This window comes from Seriola aureovittata, chromosome 3, assembly GCF_021018895.1.
Source record: "Seriola aureovittata isolate HTS-2021-v1 ecotype China chromosome 3, ASM2101889v1, whole genome shotgun sequence".
Taxonomy (NCBI): domain Eukaryota; kingdom Metazoa; phylum Chordata; class Actinopteri; order Carangiformes; family Carangidae; genus Seriola; species Seriola aureovittata.
In genome coordinates, this window is record NC_079366.1 from 875,774 (window position 1) to 900,683 (window position 24,910).

At 39.5% G+C, this 24,910-nt stretch overlaps 1 protein-coding gene across 1 annotated transcript; it reads right to left on the minus strand.

Moving 5' to 3' along the window:
* Positions 1 to 1,508: 1,508 nt before the first annotated feature.
* p2rx3b (purinergic receptor P2X, ligand-gated ion channel, 3b) lies at positions 1,509 to 23,353 on the minus strand. Its single transcript, XM_056371480.1, has 12 exons — positions 23,229 to 23,353; positions 20,016 to 20,151; positions 19,840 to 19,911; positions 18,024 to 18,093; positions 17,819 to 17,912; positions 16,668 to 16,745; positions 16,421 to 16,562; positions 15,009 to 15,145; positions 14,586 to 14,679; positions 3,257 to 3,322; positions 3,106 to 3,183; positions 1,509 to 1,824 (listed from the first exon to the last, which is right to left on the minus strand). Exons 1-12 carry the CDS (start codon positions 23,348 to 23,350, stop codon positions 1,699 to 1,701), a joined length of 1,215 nt encoding a protein of 404 aa, XP_056227455.1. The 5' UTR covers positions 23,351 to 23,353; the 3' UTR covers positions 1,509 to 1,698.
* Between the last annotated feature and the right edge of the window lie 1,557 nt (positions 23,354 to 24,910).

Consider the following 24,910-nt stretch of genomic DNA (forward strand, 5'->3'; position numbering starts at 1 on the left):
CACATCAACGTCAACCTGTCCTGCAGATTAGTTGTGACATCAGGTGACCAAAATTCAATGTCAGCACATCTACGACAACAGAATACTGACGACAGCTGACATTGATATTTTGAAATTAAGTAACAAGAATCCACCATCTTCCAAATGTCCCATGCTGCAAAAGCCCAAAACTCTTCCATCAGGATAAACAAGCTGCAAATGAAAAAAGAACCTGCTGCAGGAAGTTAAAACTATAACTAAAAAAATAAACAAACAATGAAAAAATTAAAAAACATAACACACAAACGTGTCAGAGCTCCAGGCCTCTAGGGGGAGCTATAAGTAGAACACCTATAGACTGTATATAAGCTAAGGCTAACACTTGCTACATTATCTTTTGCTCTTTTATAATATTATAAAAACTACGACCAAATGTAAAAAAGAACACAAACCTTTTTATATCCCCTCTTCTTTCTTCCCTCACACTCTCTCGTTTGGTACTAGGTCGTAGGTCTGGCCTCTTGTGTCAAAGCTCAAGCTTGAGCACAAAGTGTTCCTTCAGAGCTCCCCCTGGTGGCCTGGAGCTCTTCTGTTGTGTTGTCTCATATGCAGCGTTTTTTCTGCTGCATTAGTTTTGGAGGTTCATGTGTATTTGTTGTTGTTTCTGTACTTGCAGCATGTTGTTTCATTTGCAGCTTGTTTCGCTTCTTGTTTTTGTTTTGTATTTTTAGATATGTTTTTAAGTCTGATTTGTTTCTGAATTTTGCAGTTCGTTTCTTAGAATGGACGTGTCTCCTGAACGTCATAATTTCAATTAGCGGACTTTGGGTTTTGACGTGAACCTGATTTTCATTTGCTACAAAATGTAACATCTGTCTGACATTAGAGTTGTACGAGTCAAACGTCTCTCTGACGTCGATGTGTGCTGTCTGCTGGTGAGCAGCAGTCTATTGAGCTGAGTAAGTGAAAACATCTGCATGGATGTGCACAGCCTTTAAAGCTGAAATCCTGATGCCATTGTTAGTCCTGCCAGTTCAGCCCTCAGCACAAAGCAACACCTTTTAAAAGGTTTTCCTGTTATTTCAACTGTTTTGTCCCTGATACATATCCATGCACACATACAGATACACAATCATATTATGGGGCTTTATCCCGCTTGTTATCATCAAATCAAACCACAATAGCTCCATTATACAGCGTAAATCCATCTGAATGAAAACCACAATAGAGCTTTAAAGAGGACCAAGCATGTGAACCCTGCTCATGCCAGATGTTGTATTTATTTGAGGTTTTGTGTCACACAGGCTTCAATATAGCAGTTTCAATACAAGGTGGAAAAGAAGCAAAGGGAGATCAAACATTAAATATATAAATATTAAGTTTACTTCGTTTTTTAAAGACTAAAACCTTTACTTCCTTAGAAAAACCTGAGCCAGAGCATCACCATGCTAGGACACTCTGCTTTCCTATTTTATTCATTCACTTATCTATTTTTAATATATTTATTTTATGCTTGTCACTAGCTGCTTTGAAATATTTGAGGGCAACAGCTCAAGGTTCTTCAGATGTATTTGGACACTGACATGAACCTGGGTAACACTGAGGTACTGTGTTATATAAAGAAAGGCCTGAATAAGTGAAATTGATCAAACTGAGAACTCTGACATTTTGAGAGAAACCCAACCACTGGCCACAGGCTGTTCCTCCCGCCCTGTCAATTTAGCTGTAATGCTCAATAGAAAAAGCACCTGAGTCATTGGACCTCATGATGGTCTCGTGATGTCTGAGTGACAGCTGGGAGCGGTAAAACCCGTTGCTTTGGGATTCCAGTGGACTGTCCGACACCTACAGTACGAGAGAGAGAGGGACAGACAGAGAGATGTATTGCTATTTAGTATGTTAACACAATATGGTATTGTCATCTGTCAAAACCTCCTAACCCTAACTAAACACATACATTAGATTTAAGTATGAGCTCCTGTATGAATAGAAAGACTTAATTGCCAAAAGGGGGCATTATTAAGTACAGACTTAAAAGAGCGATTTCTAAGTTTTCTCTTTAGCTGAACATTGTTTCCTGCCAGAAGTGGGTGGTGGCGATTGTCTCTTGACAAGCTCTTCTGCCATTGTTGTCTTGATCATAGACTGTAAATAAAGATGATGTAGTGGTCATTACAGGAACTGCAGGTTTTAGCATTTCAGTTTTTGATGTAGGAAGCTTGTTTACAATACAAGAAGTTATAATACTCCCTCACAGCGATACGTTTTGGGAGCAGATCAGATGCTACAGTGAATTGTTAGGCTGGGGTTCACTGGTTAGCATGCTAACTTCAGCAGAAGAAAGGATGTGATAGAGACAAGAGGTATAATTGGCATTGCTGTCCACCTCTGGAGACAGCTGTTGGCAAGTCTGAATGAAGTTTGATGCTGAACTCACAACATTTCTTCTAGACTATGTACTAAGTACACAGCTGCTTATGCTAACGTTGGTTATGTAGAGATAGCAAAACTAACAAATAACTGCTTTAATAGGGCGCCCAAACCCAAAATGTAACATGGCAGGTGACAAACCAGCAGAGAGTTATCAACCAACTCTCCTGCCCCTCTCTGCTCTATATTACCTTTTAGTCTCTTTTAGCTCATTGTGTTGGTTTTCTGGCTCTGGATGTGAGGACAACTGTTTGCTAACAAGTTTATCATATCAGCTTTAAAAGGTGATAATTTGTCAATGTTCTGTTCATAGCTTGGTCTGCAAAAAAAAATTAAAAAAGCAAATTAATGCAGCTTTAAGTTTTGACAAACCACATATTGGTGATGATCAACACTTAGTTATCTTAAGAACCAGGTATTTTTTACGGTGACTCTGAGACCTCAACACACTGCAACTAAAGAATCGCACTGCAAATACACACAATACAACCTCATGCAGAAACATGCTGCAAATAGTACAGATGACAAAGGAAGTGTCTCCAGGGGACACAAGAAAGTGATGAACTGGCTGGTATATACTGGTTTGTGACTTTTGAAGTTATGAAGACGGCATGTATTTGCAGCACGTTTGTGTTGTGTCTTTTGGGTATGTTTTCTTAAGCTGCGGTGCATTGAACTCTCCACTGTATATCTTACCTCTTCAAATTTCTTGGCCTTGTACTGCTCCGCTCCTTTCAGGAAGTTCAAAAGTATGATGTCACACAGCACCGTACCCTGCATAAGAATAATCATTAATAATTATAAATAATTTTATACTGGTTGTGTCAGGTATACCAGCACAACTCACCACTCCCACTGATGTGAAGGCTGCCACCATGTTGATGAGTGTGGGGATCATGTTGAACTTGCCTGCCTACAAAGGAAGAACAGTAGATCATATCAGCAGGTTTCAGTCTCCTGGGTATCTCTAGCACTTCATTAATTTTGTAGTAGAAATGTTGGTCCGACTGCCCTTATTAAGGATTTATAAATGGTTTATAATTGAGTTATTAATTCTTATTCCTATAAATGATAAATAAACAATTATAAACAAGTTATAACAGTTTTCATACATTCATGCGAGCTCACCATTTGGCATGATCAAGTTAATGCTTACTACTCATTATTCTTACTAATGATTTGATACCATTTATAAGGGGCCTTATAGTAACTCATTAATAAATGATGATGTGTTTATAAATGTTTGTAAGTGATAAATAAATGATTTTAAAATGAGATGAAGAAACATGAAGATGGATGGAGGGAGAATCACAGAGATGTGGACAGTGGGACAAAGAATGGGTGAGCCGTTCACCAGGTAAAGGAAGGTCACCACCTGTGTTCTACCTGAGTGTTACAGTCCTGAAGAAGAGAGCAACCAGCAGAAAGCATCTGCGTGTTAATATCTTATCAACAGCTGTGATCAGAATGAGGACGGCTGCTGAGAGCAGGTCAAGGTAAACAACACTGCCGAGGCCTCAGAGGATGAATCTGGTCATGTGATATGATCGTGTAATCTGCCATAATTTGATCAGCCAAATGAAACTTTCTGACCATTAAGATGCTGACGGTGGTTAATTACTAGTAAATTAACAAACATGTGAAGAAGCAGCAGGTACAAATGCTGATGATGGAGAACAGTACAGATACATGTGGGCTCACCATTTGGCAAGCAATAGGCCATTGTTGCTCTATTTATCAGATGTGTTATAACAGCTTATAAATGATTTATGTGTGTGTTTATGTATGTGTGTTATTTAAGTGTTAACAAGTGTAGTTTGTTCCATGTAGGTGGAAAGAGCGATGACCTATACATGAACTCTGGATAGGAGCCACAGTCACGCCTCCCTGAAAACTGCGGTGTAGGCTTGGAGGAGGCTGTGTAGATAGATAGATAGATAGATAGATAGATAGATAGATAGATAGATAGATAGACAGATAGATAGATAGATAGATAGATAGATAGATAGATAGATAGACAGATAGATAGATATTTCATCCCTTAGGGGAAATTCATGTGTCCATTAGCTCATTGTTGATAATAATAATAATGATAATAATAATAATAATAACAGTTGATAATAAATAAACAATAATAATTAGATTAGTTCACTTCCTTTGGCTGAGGTGTTGTACAGCCTTATGGCAGTGGGAACAAAGGATCTCCTGAGTCAGCAAGTTTGTGACACAATTAGCAGGATTATATTTCTGTGTTAGTTTCAATATATGTACAAATTTATGTGTCACTCTTGACATAATTTGGTTAAAGTAAAGTGAAAGAATATACATGGTTTTATTTTTTGGAATTTTACTGAACCAATAGTTAATGTAAAAAATCTCAGTTTCAGCCACACCAGGAGGAGGGAATCAACAGGCTATTTAAAAAGAAGAGAGTGTCCCTCTAATCCAGTGTCTGTTTTCATGAACCTAGCTAACCAAGCTAATTAATATGAAGCATTCATAACCACTTCTTCTCGACGTGTCCAGAGTTTACATGCTGATTCATGTAGTGGCCGATGTGGAGCAGGTTTTTTTAAAGCAGGCATCTCTGTCAGTAAATCCACCATACCTGCATGTCTTTGAACTGTGGGAGGAAATTCAAAACGAAATGAGGAGAACATGGAAACTCCACACAGAAAGGCCCCAAGATCTATGTTTATAATGTCTGATAAAAAGATTTAATTGATCATAGCTTCTTTATCTGATCTGAAATTATTTCAAAGTGTTGGAATAATTGTATATATAGTTATCTCATATTTGATAATACATAACCATCTATCCTGCCTTGCTGTTCAGATCATATATGTAGTTAGTCTGTACCTTGCCCTTAACATGAACACGCTCTGATTTACTGCCCTAACCATATATGTAGTTGTTTTTGTGATGAGTTGTTTAACAGGATGCAGATGGTGGAGAGGACCACAGGCTGTCATGATCGCTGCACAGAACAGACTGAAATCAGTCTGTTCTACTTCTATACCATGAAATAAACATTTGTACCATGTATCACAATCACCCCCATATCATATTCACACATCATATTCATTCATTATGTTCATTGATTATATTCACTCATTGTATTATGTTATCCTTTGTATTACCTTTGACACCCTTTATGTTACACTTGGTATGACCTTCAGTTCTTTAAGATAAACAATGTCTTGCTGCTGGAAGAATGTTTGGAATGCCTTGTGTGATAATAAAAAGAGAGGAGACGGTGGAGTTTGCTCAGAGCGGGTTGGAGATTGTAACTGAGCAAATCTCTGTCCGTTCTCCTCGCGAGTAGGAAATAACGCCCTTGTCTTTCTCTTCTGTGTTTCAGTATTAAATGTCTTAGGTGGTGTAAACCTGACATTAACTTGGTCCTTCGAGCCGGATACCAATAGACCTGAGGATTCCAGCGGGAGGGTGAACTCCAGGAAAGACTGTGGCCACAGCAGAGCTCCATAGTGTGAGCTCTTGAAATCCTTTTCCAGGACTGGATGTTTACCCTCCAGCTGGGATCTGATGGGTGACGGTATTCCGAGAGGGGAAGGACAACAGCGGTGAGTACAGTTTTGTTAAAAACAAGCGAGTGACTGAGGGTCATTGCGCGTTGTAACAAACCCTGTGAATCCTGGGCTCTGACAGGTAAAAGAGGGACGGCGGAGTCCGAGAAATTCCGTGATAACAGTAATGGGCAGCGGAGTCCCGTAAAGATCCGTGGAAAAACAAACTGTGAATGAATGACTGAGTGAATGGAGATTAAAATACCACTAGGTGTTTAGTCTCATATAAGGCAGTGGGAAGTAAACAGCAAACCTTTTGTGGATGCAAAGGCAAGAATTCTCCACTCGAAAGAGTTGAAGTGAGAATTACCACAACAGGGAATTGAAGTGCTGTCCTACTGACAAAGGAAAAACCAGTCTTTAGAACACCCTAGGTGTTAACAGGACTGACCCAAATTCTTAAAAAAACACAAGAAACAACTAAAAGCTCAAGTTAAGGATAAGGATAAGTTGAAAATAAACAAATAAAATAAATGGGAGAGAGTCAAACCGAACTAAATTAAAGTACCTAGGGAGATAAATATAAGTAAAGAAATAAATAAATAAATATATTAATAGATAAAACGATCCCAAACAACAAAGCATAAAGAGACAATAATAAGTAAAGAAATAAAGAAATAAAGAAATAAATATATTAATAGATAAATAAATAAAATAAAATAAAAAATAAGAAGGTAAAATGGGACAGGGGGGTAGCAAACTAACTCCAAAAGAACATTTATCATGTAAAGATTGGAAATATGTTGAGAAACAGGATCCAAGTAAAATAAAACACCTAGATAAATGGATAACAAAATATGGATTTGAGGGTCAGCTAAGCACCCAAAAAATAGCCGTACCAAAGACCGATATAATCACAAAAACAAAAAATGATCCCAAGAAAAAGGAAAAAGAAGGATACAGTGACAAAGACTTTTGGATAAAGATGGCAGTGGCAGTGGTGACTGACATGTCACCTAGTAGTGCTGAAGCTTATCCCAAGATCCAAGTAGCAAACCCCAATAATAATGGGGAACAACCCACCATTTTGGTGTATAGAACATGGACCATAGAGGATGTTAAGAAAGCAGTAGAAGGAATCATTTCACACAAGGAGGATATAACTCAGTTTATCCAGGAAATGGAAGGCTTGAGGAGATCATATCATCTTAATGGACAGGAAGTACAGCAAGTGTGGATGGCAGCTTTAAAAACTGACTGGCACCACGTGTGCGGGAACTGGAGTCCGTTAGACGGAGCAGTTCCACCAGCTGTCTTAGCTCACGATTCTGTTGAGCTTCTAGTCAGGATACGAGCACTAGAGGACAGAGCCACTCTCAGGTTTAGACGAAGAGCAAACTATACAGAAATAGGGAGAGTTAAACAGAGAGATGAGGAGTCTTTTGAAGACTATAAAGTCAGAATGACAAAAGCCTTCAAAATGCACAGTGGCTTGGAGGATGATGGACAGCAAAATGGTGCTTTCCGCCAACTACTAAAAAACACCATCCATGCAGGGTCCAAAGATGCTATCCGCAGTTGGGTTGAGAGACATTACATAGGGTTCACCGCAGGGACCTTAGACGATTATGTTAATCATGCCCTCCATGCAGAAAAGGTTGTAAAAGAAAAGAAAAAGAAGGCCATTGGAGCCTTTCATCAAAAGGGAAAGAACAAGGTTTTCTACCACGGGGGTAGAGGAAAACGCGGATTTAGAGGAGGAGGTAGAGGACAGAGAGGTGGAGGAGTAGGACGCGCAGATTATAGACGGAGTCTGTCAGGATGTTGGGGGTGTGGCAAAGAGGGACATCTCGTTCGAGATTGTCCGGAGAAAAAATCCTTCTCAGCATGACTAGATCCAAAACACACTGAATCTATGCCCCAGACAGCTGAACCATTACAAATAAGTGAACCAACAGGAGACGAAGTTCTCCTTAATTTTTCAAGAGTTACTATCTTTGGACAGTGTTCGGCCCGAAGTAGAATTAATGGTAAATGGGGAATCAGTCAGATTCCTATGTGACATTGGGGCGTGTCGGACCACATGTAGAGAATTTCTACCCAACGTCAGACTAAGCGATCAGTGTGTGAATGTGCGTTCTGCAAGTGGAAAGCTAACCCAAGTACCAGAGTCAGAGCCAGTCTGGTTGAGGGACCCACTTGGACAATCTTGTCAGCTATCTATCCTGATGTTCCCAGAATGTCCAGTAAATCTTCTAGGCCGTGACGGCTCGTTGCTACTAGGATTAGCCCTGATACCTACACCTCAAGGGCAGATTGTAGTCGTAAGAAAGGCAGATTTGCAAAGTGGTGACGTTTTTGTTGTGCAGGGGATAGGTCAGCCGAACTACTACTATTCCCTTGACATTCCCAACAGGCTTCCACATGAGGCCGCGACTGCACTGATGGCAGAGGGAAGAAATGCGATACAAACACCACAAGATCAGATGGCAGAAGATGATCCACACGTAACGCTTTGTTATCGGCGTTTCCCTGGACCAGACAAAGACTATGAAGCTAAACTGACCAGAATGACCCCTGCAAAAATCACAGTGACCTACATGTACGCAGACGCAGACAGCACATCAGTTGCAGCAGTAGCACTGACGGATGAGACACAGACTTTGTTCAAAATGTGGACCCCACCTCACATATCTTTGTACAAAAGAACAGACCAGGACTGGAAGGACTTGGGGAAAATGGTGCAACAGGGAGAGAATGCAAAAGACTGGATACAGACGTCAACTGTAACTTGGGGGAGTGAGTCTACTGGGTTAACTAGAAAAGCTTTGTTGTGGCCAATCACAGTACAAGGAGGTGTGCACTTACAATCAACAAAACACTGAGAAATATTGCTGACGGAAAAAGAGGAGCAATGGATAACTCAGATTCCTGATAAATTGTGGTCAAAAGGATCTACTGACGTAGGATTGATAAAAGGAGCCCTTCCTGTGCAAATAAGATCAAAAACAGAATACAGACCTTGTGTACGACAGTACCCATTAAAACCAGATGCATATGAAGGTATAAAACCAGTGATAGAAGACTTAATAACAGCAGGAGTAATAATCTCTCAGAAGAGGGCCACAAAGTGAGCAAAAAGAAACTCCAGTTATATAAAGAAACGGTAAAATATCTGGGTCACAATCTAAGTGCAGGTGGAAGAACTATTGTAGAGGATAGGAAGACGGCTATTCTCCAAGCACCTAAACCAGGAACAAAAAAGCAAATGATGTCCTTTTTAAGCCTAACAAATTATTGTAGGAGCTGGGTGCCTAATTATGCAGAAATAACAGCACCTTTGCAAAAACTAATGTATGCAGATAATCTAAAAATGACTTCACCATTGCACTGGACAGAAGAAGCTGAAAAAGCTTTCTGTGACATAAAAAGAGTTTTGGTGTCAAGCACTGCCTTAGCGTTACCAGACTACAACAAACCTTTCATTCAAATGGTAGACTGTAAAGGACATTTCATGACATCCGTGTTGGTTCAACAACATGGAGATAAAGTTAAACCCGTTGCATACTTTTCATCTAAACTAGATAGTGTGGCATGTGCTTTACCACACTGTGTAAGAGCTGTTATAGCAGCCTCAATGGCTGTAGAAACAAGTTCCACCATTGTACTGTTTCACCCTCTAATCCTGAAAGTGCCACATGCTGTCTCTGCTTTGTTGTTACAAACAAATATGGTATTTCTGTCACCTGCAAGACATTTGTCTTGCATGGCCACGTTGCTGTCACAACCACATCTCACTATTGAAAGATGTACAACACTAAATCCTGCCACTTTGTTACCACTCCCAAGAGGAGTAAAACATGACTGTCAGGAATTAGCTGAACAGACAGCAAAGAGCAGGACTGACCTAAAAGATCAACCTTTAGGAGTAGGGGAAGTTTTATTTGTGGACGGGTCATCCAAAAAGAATGACCTAGGCAAAACTCAGACTGGATATGCAGTAGTGACTCAAATAAGGTGCTAAAAGCTAAACAATTACCTTCACATCTCTCAGCACAAGCTGCTGAACTCATAGCACTAACAGAAGCTTGCAAATTAATGAAAGATAAAGATGCTACAATCTATACTGACAGCCAGTATGCGTTTGCTACAGTACATACTTTTGCACAATATTGGAAGAACAGGGGCATGGTAACCTCGACTGGGAAACCAGTCACACACGCCACCCTGTTGAAAGAACTGTTGCAGGCAGTTCAGTTACCCAAAACACTGGCGATATGTAAATGTGCAGCACACACATCAGGGACAGATGAAGTTTCCCTGGGGAATGCTTTCGCTGATAAGAGCGCAAAAGCGGCTGCGGAAGGACAGTTCGAGGTTTTATCCTTGGAGGAAGATAAAAAACTAGATGATGAGGTACTAGAAAAAAAGCAACATCAAAGTCCACAGTCAGAAAAAGACACTTGGATAAAAAATGGAGCAAAACTATGCAAAGGCACATATGTATGACCTGCGAATAAACCTATCCTACCAAAAAACCTATACAAGTGGGCGGCTATATTGAGCCATGGTGTAACACATGTCTCAACAGGAGGGATGGTAGGACAGATACATCAATACTTTACTACCTATGGCTTTAACTCTTATTCAAAAAATGTTTAACTTGTGCAAAACATAACTCGCAAGGAAACCTAAGACCACGAAGGGGCCGTTTCCCCAAAGCCCAATATCCGTTTCAAATAATCCACATGGACTTTATAGAATTAAACCAAAGTGAAGGAAAAAAGTATTGTCTAGTCATAGTGGATGCTTTTTCAAAATGGATTGAACTTTTCCCCACAAAACACCCTGATGCACTAACAGTGGCTAAAGCGTTATGCAAAGATATCATACCAAGGTATGGGATCCCTGAAAAAATATATAGTGATAATGGAACTCATTTTGTCAACCAGGTCATCAAAAGGGTTGGAACAATGTTCCATATCAACTTAAAAAATCACTGTGCTTATCATCCACAAAGTGCAGGGTTAGTGGAACACACAAACGGAACTATTAAAAATAGGTTAAGGAAGTGCATTGAGGAAACAGGAAGGCCATGGACACAGTGTTTAGACTTAGTTAAACTATATATAAACATTACATCCACCACAGGGTTAACTCCATACGAAACTTTGTTTGGAAGACCCTATAAATTACCCCAATTTAAAAATCAATGGGAAACGGATGAGGAAGCTAATCTAGCAGATTACATGAGAAAAATATTAGAGAAACAGAAACAAAAACTAACTGATGAAAATCCTTCTGTCTCCCAACAGGTGATCCAATTAGTGGAACCAGGAGACTGGGTGCTAATAAAAAGTATAAAGAAGAAACACTGGCACTCGCCTAAGTGGGAAGGACCCTATCAGGTGCTGATAACGACTCCCACTGCGGTAAAAATAGCAGAAAGATCAACTTGGATTCATCTTACTCATTGTAAAAAGGTCATTTCGGTTGAAAACTCCGATAGGGGAGGTGAGCTAAAGACTGATAATAGGGTGGATTCAGACGTGTAGAGTCTGGATAGACCTGAAAGTCAGTGAAGAATTTCTAAGACACCGAACCCAGTAGAGGAGGAAACTTTCAGCCATAATGACTCCAAATGGGTTAAGGAACGCAATTCTAGGTTGGACAGTGACACTGTTCTTAATTCTAACATTTCTGTTCGTGTGGTATTTAGGCGGACCACCGAAAGAAGGACTAACTAGAAATGAGACTCTTAACCTAACTCAGCAAAATGTAACACACAAAAAGATCAAACGTAGTGCGGATTATGAGTGGGATGGCACGCCTTGGATAGTAAAGTGGGCACGAGAAAATGCCGTCCGTGTAACTGTAGCTCCCAACAACAGCACTGTTCTATCCGTTCCTATAAAAAATCTCAAGGGATTTTGGGGTACCCATCCGTGGGTTCTAACTACAGGGGAAGGGTGGGATTCTTACTGGTGGTACTTAACTAGTAGCATTTCGGATTTCAGCTGGGATACTTTAATCACTGACGAAAATCAATATTGGACACCAGGATCAGAAACATCAGCAAAATATTTCCAGGATAAAATAACCTTAAAACACAATGGTGCAAATTTAGAGTTAACAGTATCCTTACCTAATGGTCCCTACACTGTTCCCTATATTACTTTAAACAATACATCATGTTTTACATTGTTGTTGTGGGCCAGACACTCCAGCATAGATCCATATTATCCTTTACAAATATGTGTAAATAACACTAGGAAGCAGAGTGATGTGACAATGAAGGCCTCTAACGCTGAAAAGAAGGATGTGGATGAATGGTTTAGGGTTACTACAGGAGTTTCAGGACAGAGCAACAATTGGTTACTTATGGTAGATCAGGCTGCAAATATGTCTAAAAGAGACTGTGTGGTGTGTATGAGTCCTAGACCTATTCTGCAAGTTATCCCTGCAATAATTTCACGACAGTGTGTGATTGAGGTTATGAATAAAACAAATCCTAATTCCACATGCAGTGGCTGGGATGCGGTTTTTCCCATCGCCAAGGCAACAGCAAAGAAACCTGTGTTCTCTAAAAAGGTGGCACCTGGTAATTTCACATGCGTTAACATAACCGGTAGTGGCCAATATCAAAGTAATCTCACTAAATCTGAGTGCACTGGAGGCATAATCACAACAGCTAATCTCAAGCCTGTGTCTCGAGGAGACATATGGTGGTGGTGTGGAGATGATAGGATATTTGACAGATTTCCTATAAATGTGACAGGGTTATATGCATTAGTAACTTTACTGTTACCTGTATCTATATATCCCGTATCAGCAAAAGACTTGACAAAAAATCTAACTGCCGAAATGCCCAAACAGTGGCATCTAAAGAAAAGAGCAGTGGCATGGCGATCAGACAACGATCCTACATACATTGATGCTATTGGGGTGCCAAGAGGGGTGCCAAGAGGGGTGCCAGAGACGAGTACAAATTGGCTGATCAGGTGGCTGCTGGATTTGAATCATCAATTTGTTGGTGGTGTACAATTAATAAAAACGTAGATAGAATAAACTATGTCCACTATAACGTTCAGAAATTGGGAAATTGGACAGAGGCCGGGTTCGAGGCAGTACATGGTCAACTAGCTGCGACGTCACTCATGACTTTTCAGAACAGGATAGCGGTTGACATGCTCTTGGCTGAGAAAGGAGGAGTGTGTGCAATGTTTGGAGAACGATGCTGCAGTTTCATTCCTAATAACACTGCTGCTGATGGCAGCCTCACCAAGGCTATAGAGGGCCTCCGAACTCTAAACGGCAAAATGAAAGACCACTCAGGAGTAGATACCACGCTGTGGGATTCTTGGATGGATGCGTTTGGAAAATACAGAATCCTGGTATCCTCTGTGTTGGTCTCAATAGCAGTGTTTGCTGCGATCTTAACCTTATGTGGATGTTGTTGTATTCCCTGCATACGTTCATTGTTAAATCGTCTCATTACCACAGCCATCTCACCCCTGGGAAACCAAATAGCACAAATGTATCCACTATTAGGTAAACCATCTGAGGAGGATACCGATAGTGAGGATGACGATGCTGAGACAACGTACTATGGAGTACCTGACTTTTTTCCTGACCCTGGAGACTGTGAGTAAAACATTCTCTCAGGAGATTCTCTGAGTGTAAGCATATTTGTGTTCATAAAAATGATCTTACAACAGAAAATCTTTTGAAGTGGTTGTCTAAGTGATATGAGAATTTGAGCAAATATGTGATAAACAGGAGGGAAATGCTGGAATAATTGTATATATAATTATCTCATATTTGATAATACATAACCATCTATCCTGCCTTGCTGTTCAGATCATATATGTAGTTAGTCTGTACCTTGCCCTTAACATGAACACGCTCTGATTTACTGCCCTAACCATATATGTAGTTGTTTTTGTGATGAGTTGTTTAACAGGATGCAGATGGTGGAGAGGACCACAGGCTGTCATGATCGCTGCACAGAACAGACTGAAATCAGTCTGTTCTACTTCTATACCATGAAATAAACATTTGTACCATGTATCACAATCACCCCCATATCATATTCACACATCATATTCATTCATTATGTTCATTGATTATATTCACTCATTGTATTATGTTATCCTTTGTATTACCTTTGACATCCTTTATGTTACACTTGGTATGACCTTCAGTTCTTTAAGATAAACAATGTCTTGCTGCTGGAAGAATGTTTGGAATGCTTTGTGTGATAATAAAAAGAGAGGAGACGGTGGAGTTTGCTCAGAGCGGGTTGGAGATTGTAACTGAGCAAATCTCTGTCCGTTCTCCTCGCAAGTAGGAAATAACGCCCTTGTCTTTCTCTTCTGTGTGTCAGTATTAAATGTCTTAGGTGGTGTAAACCTGACACAAAGTTAACCCTTTTAAGACCATACTGTTACTGAGATCACATGTAGATGTATAAATTATTCTGTTTATGCAGCAAGACATTTGTGACACTTTAGATGCCTAAAAGGAAAGTATAAAGTAAATAATAATAAAGTATAAAGAGCAACATGTAGCTTCCATTTTGTCTTCAGTATAAAGTTAATCCTGTCTGAATGGACACATTTAAATCTTGTTATATTGATTGAAACTCACATTTCCATTGACCAGAACATCAAACCTAATAGCATAGGCTTTGACCAGCGTACGGTAGTCTGTCCCGTTCTCCATCTTATAGTATTTGGCAAACCTGTGAAGACAGACAGATCACACTATTTTTTATATAATAGAAACTATTGGAATCTTCTGTATCAGTGTGCACCTGAGAGGTAAATCTCTGGTTTAATAGAGAAAAAAGATCAGAACCAGAAGAGAGGATTTAGATGTAACACTTGAATATACCATCAGATATGTTAATATTTCATGTGTAAAAGTGAGTTTTGTTCGAATGTTGTTGGTAGAGGAAAGGTCATGTGTTTACTAAGATAATTAGATATCATCCTGTGCAGAGCATGAATTTCTCCAATTCAGTCGAGCTCTCTGGATCAGCCACATCAGACCAACAGCTGAGCTAAGTACCTGAAATTGTATCCCGGTGAGACAGCGTTCTTCTGCGACATGGCATCCAATCGGGTGAACGAGTAGGAGGGGTTGCACTGGTCATCTGACTTGTCCAGATCACACATCCAGCCAATCTTTATTCCAATCACTCCTCCCTTTCAACATGAGAGAGGTAAACGGATGAGTGACGCTACTATTTACAGATGTCCCCTACATGTTTCACATGCAGGCAATGGGTAGAGGCTAGCTACATCGCACATCAACAGGGCCCCCATTTAAAGAGTTAGGGTTAGCGTTCACAGCAATCAACTGTGTAGTGTCTTTATGGGAGGTTTATAGTTGTCATTGCAACATGTGCCAGTATGATGGGCCATCAGGGGCCCCTTTTCTCCTTGAAGGCCCCAGACATTTGTCTGGTTTGCCTCTCCTGACAGAGCACCCCTGCATGCAACTAATCTGCACTGGCTGTTATGTTTGGGATTAACTATTGGAATATGAATCTGTTTGAATGTGTTACTCTTCTTTACTCATGAGTACAGTCTTATAATACTGCTGCTAATGTTCTTTTACATATGTCTTATTCAAATTGACCTCTACAGCTTTTGACCTATTTCACAATAGGTATTTCTGTATTTATAAATATTAATTAGTATATATGAAGTTATTTTACATAGTTGGAATTGGAAAAATATATACTAGAAAATCCTTCCAAAAAAATATAGATATTTACTTCTCACCTGTTTTCACAGATGAAAATAAAATCAGAAAAAATTATCCTGGAAAAAAAAAACAAAAAAAACAAAACAAACTAGAATCACCTCCTGGTGGTCGTCTGCCTCCTCCACAGACTAGTTTTAGGTTACATCCCAGTTTATCAAGAGTCATAGAAAATACGAACCATTTGTGTGAAATTTTGTCATAATTACTTTGTGAAGTCTCGAGTAATGGCTAAAAATAGTTTTCTGAGGTCACCGTGACCTTGACCTTTGGCTACCAAAGTCGAATCAGTTCATCCTTGACTCTAAATGAATGTTTATGTCAAATTTGAAGAAGTTCCATCAAGGCGTTGCGGAGATATTGCGTTCACAGCGCGTTACTGTGTTTTGTGAGGTCACCATGAACTTGAAATTTGATCTTTGACCACCAAAATCTAATCAGTTCATCCTTGAGTCCAAGTGAATGTTTACGCCAAATTTGACACAGTGCCCATCAAGGCGTTTCTGAGATATTATGTCCACGAGAATGGGACGGATGGACAACCTGAAAACAATATGGCTGCTGCTCTGACTGTCACTGGGCGGTGGAATAAAATTGCCTTTCAGGCCTTCTGTATAATCAGGCCAAGGCACAGGACTTATTTGATTCCAGTTACATAAAAAATCATGTGTCTAGACTTGGACGTGAGACACGAGAAAGTGTGTGGACGCCACCTTGTCTGCCAGTTTAGTGAAGTTCTGCCGCGCGTAGTGGACCACGTCTCCCACTCTGAAGATGGGGCAGTAGGTGTTGTTGATCATGTCAAAGTTACATTTTTGGATGTAATCACCAGTGATTGTCGGAAGGAAGTTCCCTCTGCGCACACACACACACACACACACACACACCATCATGTCGGCATGTGAGACTTCAGAATCATCGTCATCATCATCATGGTGTTTAAAATGATACTTGTCATACTTGGTGTAGTTGAAAGTTGGGAAGCGGATGCTGTTCTTGATGAAAATGGTGAAATTCTCCACTTCCATCATTGGTGTACTGAGAGAGAGAGAGGGAGGGAGGGAGAGAGAGTGTAACTGCAGACATACAGAGTATTCTTTGTTTTTTGTCCCCAGAATCTCTAAAAAAAAAAATCGGGCAATGTGCGTTTCAATGTGAAGTTCCATCTGATTCACCTCAACACACTCACATCCATCACCTCCTCTCATGTCTGTAGAGCATCAGATTACAGACTTAAAGACTTGTTACTGGGCTCCTCTATGAGGACTGTAAAATATAACATGCACTGTTCTATGTTACTACTAAAGTCATAGACTCTAATAATACATGAGCCCATAATGTATTAAATTTAAACCTACTAAACATCTATTCTTGCATGGATTGGTTAATTAAAAATAAACTATCTGCCGTAATCCAGTTTACATTTCTAGTCTACTCATGTATTTTCTGTTTAAATGGGATGCTATAATGGAATTGGCAATATCAGTTTTGAATTTTAAAACTGTGGGTGCACTGCTTGTGCAACTGGGTTGGGGATCACAACTGAAGCGATAGTCATTGCTCTCCTCACTGTATCAAGTTCTTGTAGGGCCAGACCAACCAATCAGATATCAATAAACTTTGATTTTATGTTGAATGTGGCATTTTTATGATTGGTCAAATCGACAAGGACAAAATAAAATACTCAGTTACTCACTACTTCAGTTATTTTTTGAATTTTGGGATGAAGCAGGACTTGGGTGCGTCTATGGGTGAGTGCGTATGTATATGTTTACATGGTGCAAGTGTGGGTACATTTACGTATGCGCATGTGTATATGTATATGTATGTTAAGTCAAGATATAATTCTTCACTGTCGTGATGGTGCATTTTGATTTATGTCTTTATTTTTAATTTATTCTATTTTATTTGATTTATTTTCCGGGTAGGATGGGAAGGGTCAGCAGGTGTGGGAGAGGTTCGGCCTCTGAGAGCTTGTGTCTGTGTGTGTGAGTTTAATTGAGTTTTAATCATGATCTTTTATCAGCAGCTCAGGTCAGTGTTCTTCATTATAACAGTACAGAAGTGTGATGGTGGAGAGAAGCTCTGTCACATGCACAGCATCGCCTTACGTCTTGATGGTATCTATCTCCGCAGGACACCATCCTTTTATCTGACACATCTTGACGGTGGCATTGAAAGGAACACACTTCCCTGTGAGGATACCTGAGGAGGAAAAGAAAAGCTTTCAAACAAACAGAAACAGACAAACAATTCATCAAACACTGTGAGGCAAAAATGAGAGGAGAAGAAGAAGAGAAAGACAGAAGGTCTCACCGTAACTCCCTGGTTTATTGAGGTGTCTGGTGCAGTCGCTGTCCTGGGTACAGGAATACTTCTTCTCACTCTAGGTAACATCCAATTACACACACACACACACACACACACACACACACACACACACACACACACACACACACACACACTAGATCCAATAACGTATGAAGGGAAAGGGGTGTAATAGAGAAATCATATTCTGCACTTTGTATAACCCTGGTGTGAATCTGTTCTCAGATGTATTCTCCTTATCTGGTGCTATCCAGGACAAACTAAGGAGTAGTTTGGTCTTGAACATACAGCTGCTTCTTCTTGGCAGTTTAGACAGTCAGGAATTGTTCACACACACCCTGCCCCCTTTCTTTCTTTTCCCAGTAAAGTTCATGTACACTTTTTGTTCGATATTAGTCTGCAGTTGCACTCTGTTGTGACTGTACGCTGATCTTTTGCAAAGCTCTTATTAAAATACACAAAGACAACTTGATCATTTCGTCAACTTTCCATCACAAGGGACAGAAATTGCAGTTCTCTTCCTCATCTTTGGATATATACATGCAGAGGTCCAGTCTCTCCTTCAGGGATGTTTCCAGCTCAGTGAATAAAATCACTGTACGAATGGTTAAATTATGGAGGGGCTCAAAACAATAATACAAAAAAAAACTGCATGCTGCAATGAATGACATGAATAAATCCTAAATATAATTACTGGTAGTTGTAAATGTGTGTGTGGCTCTGCCCTGGTCAGTCTGCTCAGTGCAGCTAACTTCATCAGACTTTATCCAATAATGTGTGAAACGTGATATTTGTGTATCATGGCTCGTCTGCTGCCTTCATGTGTTGTCTTCTTAATGCGTAGAGCAGCTGAGGAAACCTTGGCAGCAGTTTAGCCAGTGAAGCAAGAGCACAGACTACCACAGACAGAGCTTATTGTTTAACACTGAGCTCCTGCAGATTGTTGGCAGCTGCGACTAAACGGTACAAAACAGTTTTGGTCTCTATAGCTAATTTCCTTACAACAGTTTATACAACTCACCTGTTTACATTTTATTTAGCACTAAAGTTATGGAGAATTGGGGTATGGCCTCTTTGAGTGACAGGCGGGTCAACATATGCTTCAGTCTCAGCTCTACCCACCCCTTTCTCTTTGCTTGTTTTTGGATTAGCTGGGAGTTAGGGGGCGGAGTCAGACACTGCCATGATGGTTGACGCTGCAGCAGCTCACTCTGAGCTTCAGAAACCTGTGGGTGACATCACGAAGGCTACGTCCATCTTTATCTACAGTCTACGGGTACAACCCGCTGTTTTCTGTCTCATACTCTGCGTGGTAGCATATCATCCGATTCATTCTCAAACGGGTCATTTTTGTTGATGCTATAGATGGATTACTATGTTGTCCTGTAAATTTGGTTCATAAAGGAACATCATATACCTTTTACAACAATATGTGAGCTGTGACATATTCACACCTTAGAACTTTGAGTTCATATGACACAGTTTGTAATGTAGGAAACAAATCCATTCTTTATCAATTATGAAGACTCATATCTATGTGCCTGGATCAGAGACAGTTGTGAAAATTAGGGCAGAGTGGCAGCATTATTAGTAGGAAACATAGTGACTGTGAAGAGGCAGGTAGAAAGGCTGCAAAGCTGAAATTAGAGGCAGTCAATGGAAAGATGCAGCAGATGAAGATTCATCTAGCTAATCTTAGCTACTTTAGCTTGTACACAACTTGTAATGCCAGTAGAAGTATTAGTAATGGTGAGGCAGTAACAATGGCGGTAGTACTGCAGTAATGGCAGTAACAGTAGCTGACCTCGGGGCAGTATCCTTGGACCTGGTTGTCTGTGGTGATCAGTTTGGTGATGATGCAGAAGACTGAAGCTCCCTGTAAAAAACACATATATAGCACATCACTCAATCAATCAATCAATCAATCAATCAATCAATCAATCAATCTATCTATCTATTTATCTATCTATCCATCCATACCTGTGTAGGAGTAACGTAGTCTGCAACATCCATCACCTTGTCATTGTAAATTCCAAAACCTTTGACCTTGGTCATCACCGAGGATTCAATAGCTGTGTCTCTCACTTGGTAGGCCTTCTCATAGACAAAGACCCACCTGAAGCAAACACACACACACACACACACACACACACACACACAGTTCCTGTGTATTTCTGGACGTCATTCTGCAGGGAGCCTAGTTCTCTGCATACAGCTACAATGCTAAAAAACATCTGAAATATCCCTTTAATTCTCCAGAGTAAATCAGAGGAAAGGTACCTAATAAAAAAAAAACAAATCACTGCAGCTGCAGCAAATGGGTTTTTATCTAGAAAGTAACACAAGAAAATATAATAAAAGCACAAGTGGAAGGTATCCATCATTTAATGCTTTCTTTCTTTCTTTATTTGTGCGTATGTGTTTGTGTAATGATGCTATTACACTTCAACTCTACCAATATCAGAGAACAGCTTAAAAATGTCAAATTGTTCATCGTTACAGTATCGGAAAATTAAAAAAAATATATATTATTATTATAAAAAATTAGTGTAAGACATTCAAAAGCTTATCTGACCAATAGCAAGACAGTTAATTTTGTTGTACACTGTGCAGTGACAATTAAAGGCATTGAATTGAATTGAATTGAATTGAATTGAATTGAATTGAATTGAATTGAATTGAACTGAATTGAACTGAATTGAATTGAATTGAATTGAACTGAATTAAACTGAATTGAAGTTACACACCTTTACATATCTACAGAACAGAAGGAAGTCTGACCACCAGCTTCGGTAAACGAATCCTAACTTAAATCCATTTCTGAGTTAGAGTAACCCAAACCCCCATAATACACTACTTATTATAATTTTGATGATTAACTAGAAATACTAGTTACTACAAACAAACCTAAATTATCTTAAACTACAAAAAAAAAACCTCATAAGATGCTACCATAATTACACTGATAACTACAAAATTCCTGAAGAAATTTTGAATGTGCCTGCTGCTTGGTGTGTATCCATCACACACGTTTCAATCTCTACAGAGGACGTTACTTTGAGTTTTATTCATGTTGTAGAGAATAATAATATCTCTGACCTCAGTCACTGCAGGTATCCCTCAAAAAGCTCTTTCGCCAGTCCTCACATTTTCAAAGTGACCTCACAATGATCGTTTTGAACCTCAATCGGTCCCCACAACTACAGCAAGACACGTATACACACATGTACACGCCCTAACAAAAGCTGATCCACAATAAAGCTACTGTGATGTCTCCTGCTAGAGCAGAACAACATGTACAATAGCAAAAGATGCCCTAAGTTAATCAGTCTAATTAGCCAATCACAGTCAGTCGTGTGAAAGTTTGGGCAGCAACTGCACTTCTGTCAATGTGCGTGTATTTATTGTTGTGTGTGGCAGTAGAGCTTTCTACCATAGAGCCTCCAAAAAGCTTGTGTTACCACGTTGAGACACTTATATAGTAAATATCCAAAGGTGGAGATGGTTTGTCTGTCAATGTTCATGTATGTTAGAAACTGTCTAAGCTTGACCTTCGAAAAGCCCTCTGAAGTTTTCAGGACGAGCCAAAATGACCTCACAACAATGTTTTTTAACTAACTTTGACTGTGAAGGGATTTGAATTGGCTGTTCTGGTTTGTTTCAGCCAGTCGCTCAGTTTACAACAGTCAGCCACGTTTTAAGATTCATGGAAAAGCAAGATAATCAGTTACATACAGCTTTCGTTGTAGCGTTTCCCAACAGTTCGTTATTGGCTTAACCAGCGCAATGTTGTGTAAAAGACAGCGGCAGTCGGAGAGGAAACAGATGAAAACATCTCTTTTCTGTTTGTTGTTTGTTTGACAGGTGATTGGATAAAGTTCTTATTGGCCTTTTACGTTTTATTGCACTTACAGTAAAGTTCAGTGATAATTGTCGTCAACTCAAGTAATCTTCAGTTCTCTTTACTTCACCTGGTTTTGTGCCCGGAGCAGCGTGTGTGTGTGTGTGTGTGTGTGTGTGTGTGTGTCTGCAGCCCCGCCTCTCCCGGAGACCAGAGAGCAGTGTGAGCATAAAAGACAAATAGAGAATAAATATATGGCGCTAAATAGTGACTTGCCGCCAATCAATCAATGTATGTATGAGAAACGACTCGTAGACGCAAAATATAGAGGTGGATTATAGCGACTAATTGCGGCAGTCCTACAAACAACCACAAATCAACACACACACGTTTACACAAATACACTGTTTATTTACCTCAGAGTTGCTCTCATACCTGACTTAAAAGGCTAAGAGTTAATGAGTCTAATCAGCCAACCAGTTACAGTGCACGAAATGTCATCCACTCTAGCTCTGAGTATTCCGCGCAATACACACCCATTATAAAATCTGAAACGGTCTAAAAATGACACAAAACGTAAACTGCGTCAAAATACCTATTTAACCCAAAAGATTCTCAAGTCTTTAACGTTTCAACGATTTTTCTACATTGAAGTATGACGCAGCAGTAGAGCTCTAGAGGGCTGGGTTTGGTCGTTTTCAAGACTTCTCCCCATTTATTCTCTGTAGGATTTTTTTTTTATTGCCATTTAGATGGATGGATGGATGGATGGAAGGATAGATAGATAGATAGATAGATAGATAGATAGATAGATAGATAGATAGATAGATAGATAGATAGATAGATAGATAGATACATACTTTATTTATCCCCTAGGGGAAATTCATGTGTCCATTAGCTCATTGTTGATAATAATACAAACCGCGCCGAAATTTCAATACAGAAGATGAATAAGTCGAATAAGTATGCAGGACATATATGCCTTCAGCGCTATTGCATTGCAGGCACATAATAAAATGCTTGACAGTAATACAAGTGATGATATAATAGGGAGGTGTATTGTCTGTGTCTTAATTTTTAACTTGTGCTATCATGTAGCCTATTAGTTAATTGTCAATTAATCAATATAGTAGTCAATGCCAATTTATTGTATGAAATATAAATGTCTAAACATTTCATGTATAAACTACGGAAGCCGAGAACGGCCATGCCCCTTTTTATTTTTGCACTGTTTTTTTCTTTTTTTTAATAAAAATATACAAACGTATAAAGATTTCTGTAACTGGCAGCTGCTGTTCTTTAATTAAACCACACCATCCCACAAATACACCAAGGTGAAGGGAAATACTCACCCAATAAAGTAAGTGATGATGAGGAGTTGGACAACTCGGTTGATGATGCCGATGGTCCAGCTCTTCACCACCACCGACTTGGTGGTTTCATAGGTGAAGAAGTCCGTTATACACGACCACATCCTGGCAGTGTCAGTAAATACCAAAGATCCGCTGTTTGTCTATTTTCTGTATCTGATTTGACTAATAGAAATTTGAAGAAAATTACAACTACAGATTCATGTCCCGGGATCTAGTCGACATCTTCAGTTATTAACTTGTGAAGAAAACACAGTGAGAGCAGTATCCTGAAGTCCAGGACTTGTATGTCTCCTTTTTCAAGGAGAAGTCTTTGAAAACAGAGAAATGCCCATCGCCTGATCTTCAGCTGATGCTCTCTTCCTGTAACTTCAGACTTAATACATATTAACTAGTTAACAGGTTAACAGCTCTCTCTCTCTCTGTCTTTGTCCTTAGCTCTATTCACCCATTCTGCCACTCTCTTCTTTCCTCTCTCTCTCTCACTCTCTCATTCTCTCTCTCTCCCTATCTCTCTCTCTCTCTGATTTATCTCTGACTCTCTGTTTCCCCTCCTCCCCTGAAATTACTCCTCACAGTCCCCCTCCCTCCTTCTACTCGATGCACGATGGATGTTCAGGGTAAAGTTTTCTCTATCTACAGTTATGGCACAAAAACAACAGCAAGTGTATTATAATAAGAGTAGTCCCTACACTCAGAGAAACGGGTATGGTACAATAAAAAGTACATAACTGTACTTTTAACAAGATGAAGGTTCAGGCAGATGATGCTGCAAATCAGGGATCACAAAATCTTGATTTAAATAGAGAGTTGTGTTTGTTGTAATAAAATATTACAATTATAATTTTATCAGCTTCAGTAACAACACAGCTGAGTGTGTGTTTTAGTGATTTCCTCTAGTCTTTACATTGTTCTAATGGTTTTAATAATGTTGTAGGGTCATGCGGCAGGCTCACAAAGCCAGTGATAAAACACTGAATGAAGTGAATGTAATACAGTATGCGAGACATGAATTTGTGTTTTGTAAATGTACTTTTACTGAACTTTATTCCTGTTTTGTGTCTGAAACCAAAATTAAATTTCTCTTGGTTGTAATCAGTGATAAGTGAATGGCTCCTCCGGTCTTATGCTTCAACTTAATGTTGAATAGCTGCTTTTTCTCATGTGCTGGAACAAATCAGTTCTATCAGAACGATACATTGAAACACACTGAAAATGGATCAGTTTACATATAGAAAATTGATTTTGTTAAAGATGTAAACTAATTGTTGTTTTTTAAATACATTTTGGTCAATACCTGTAAATGTTTTTACCTCAAAGGTACAAAATGACATGTCGCTCCAACTGTACCTTATAAGGTACCAATTCAGGAGGTGCCTCAGTGGCTCACCTGGTAGAGCGTGTACTACATGGGTTTAGTCCTAATTGCAGTGGCCACAGGTTCAAGTCTGACCCTTGGCCCTTTATCACAGTTCAAGGTTCTTCATATGTCATGTGCACAGAGATACTAAGTGAAACATGAAGGGGATGCTCAGCTCAGCTACTTTGCTAAAATATAATAAGATAAAAGGAGTAAAATAAATAAAAATTACTTGTGCAATATAAATACAATTTTAAGAGCAACATATACAAACAATACAAACAACATTACACATGTAGCAGAT

What these genes read in the sequence shown, in the direction of transcription:
- p2rx3b (XM_056371480.1), bottom strand. Translation starts at nt 23,350, where the DNA reads ATGTGGTCGTGTATAACGGACTTCTTCACCTATGAAACCACCAAGTCG. An exon ending in GAGATAGATACCATCAAGAC is followed by an intron (nt 16,746 to 17,818) that starts GTAAGGCGATGC and finishes TCTCTCTCTCAG; the next exon opens with TACACCAATGATGGAAGTGG. An exon ending in AGGCCAAGAAATTTGAAGAG is followed by an intron (nt 1,825 to 3,105) that starts GTAAGATATACA and finishes CTCGTACTGTAG; the next exon opens with GTGTCGGACAGTCCACTGGA.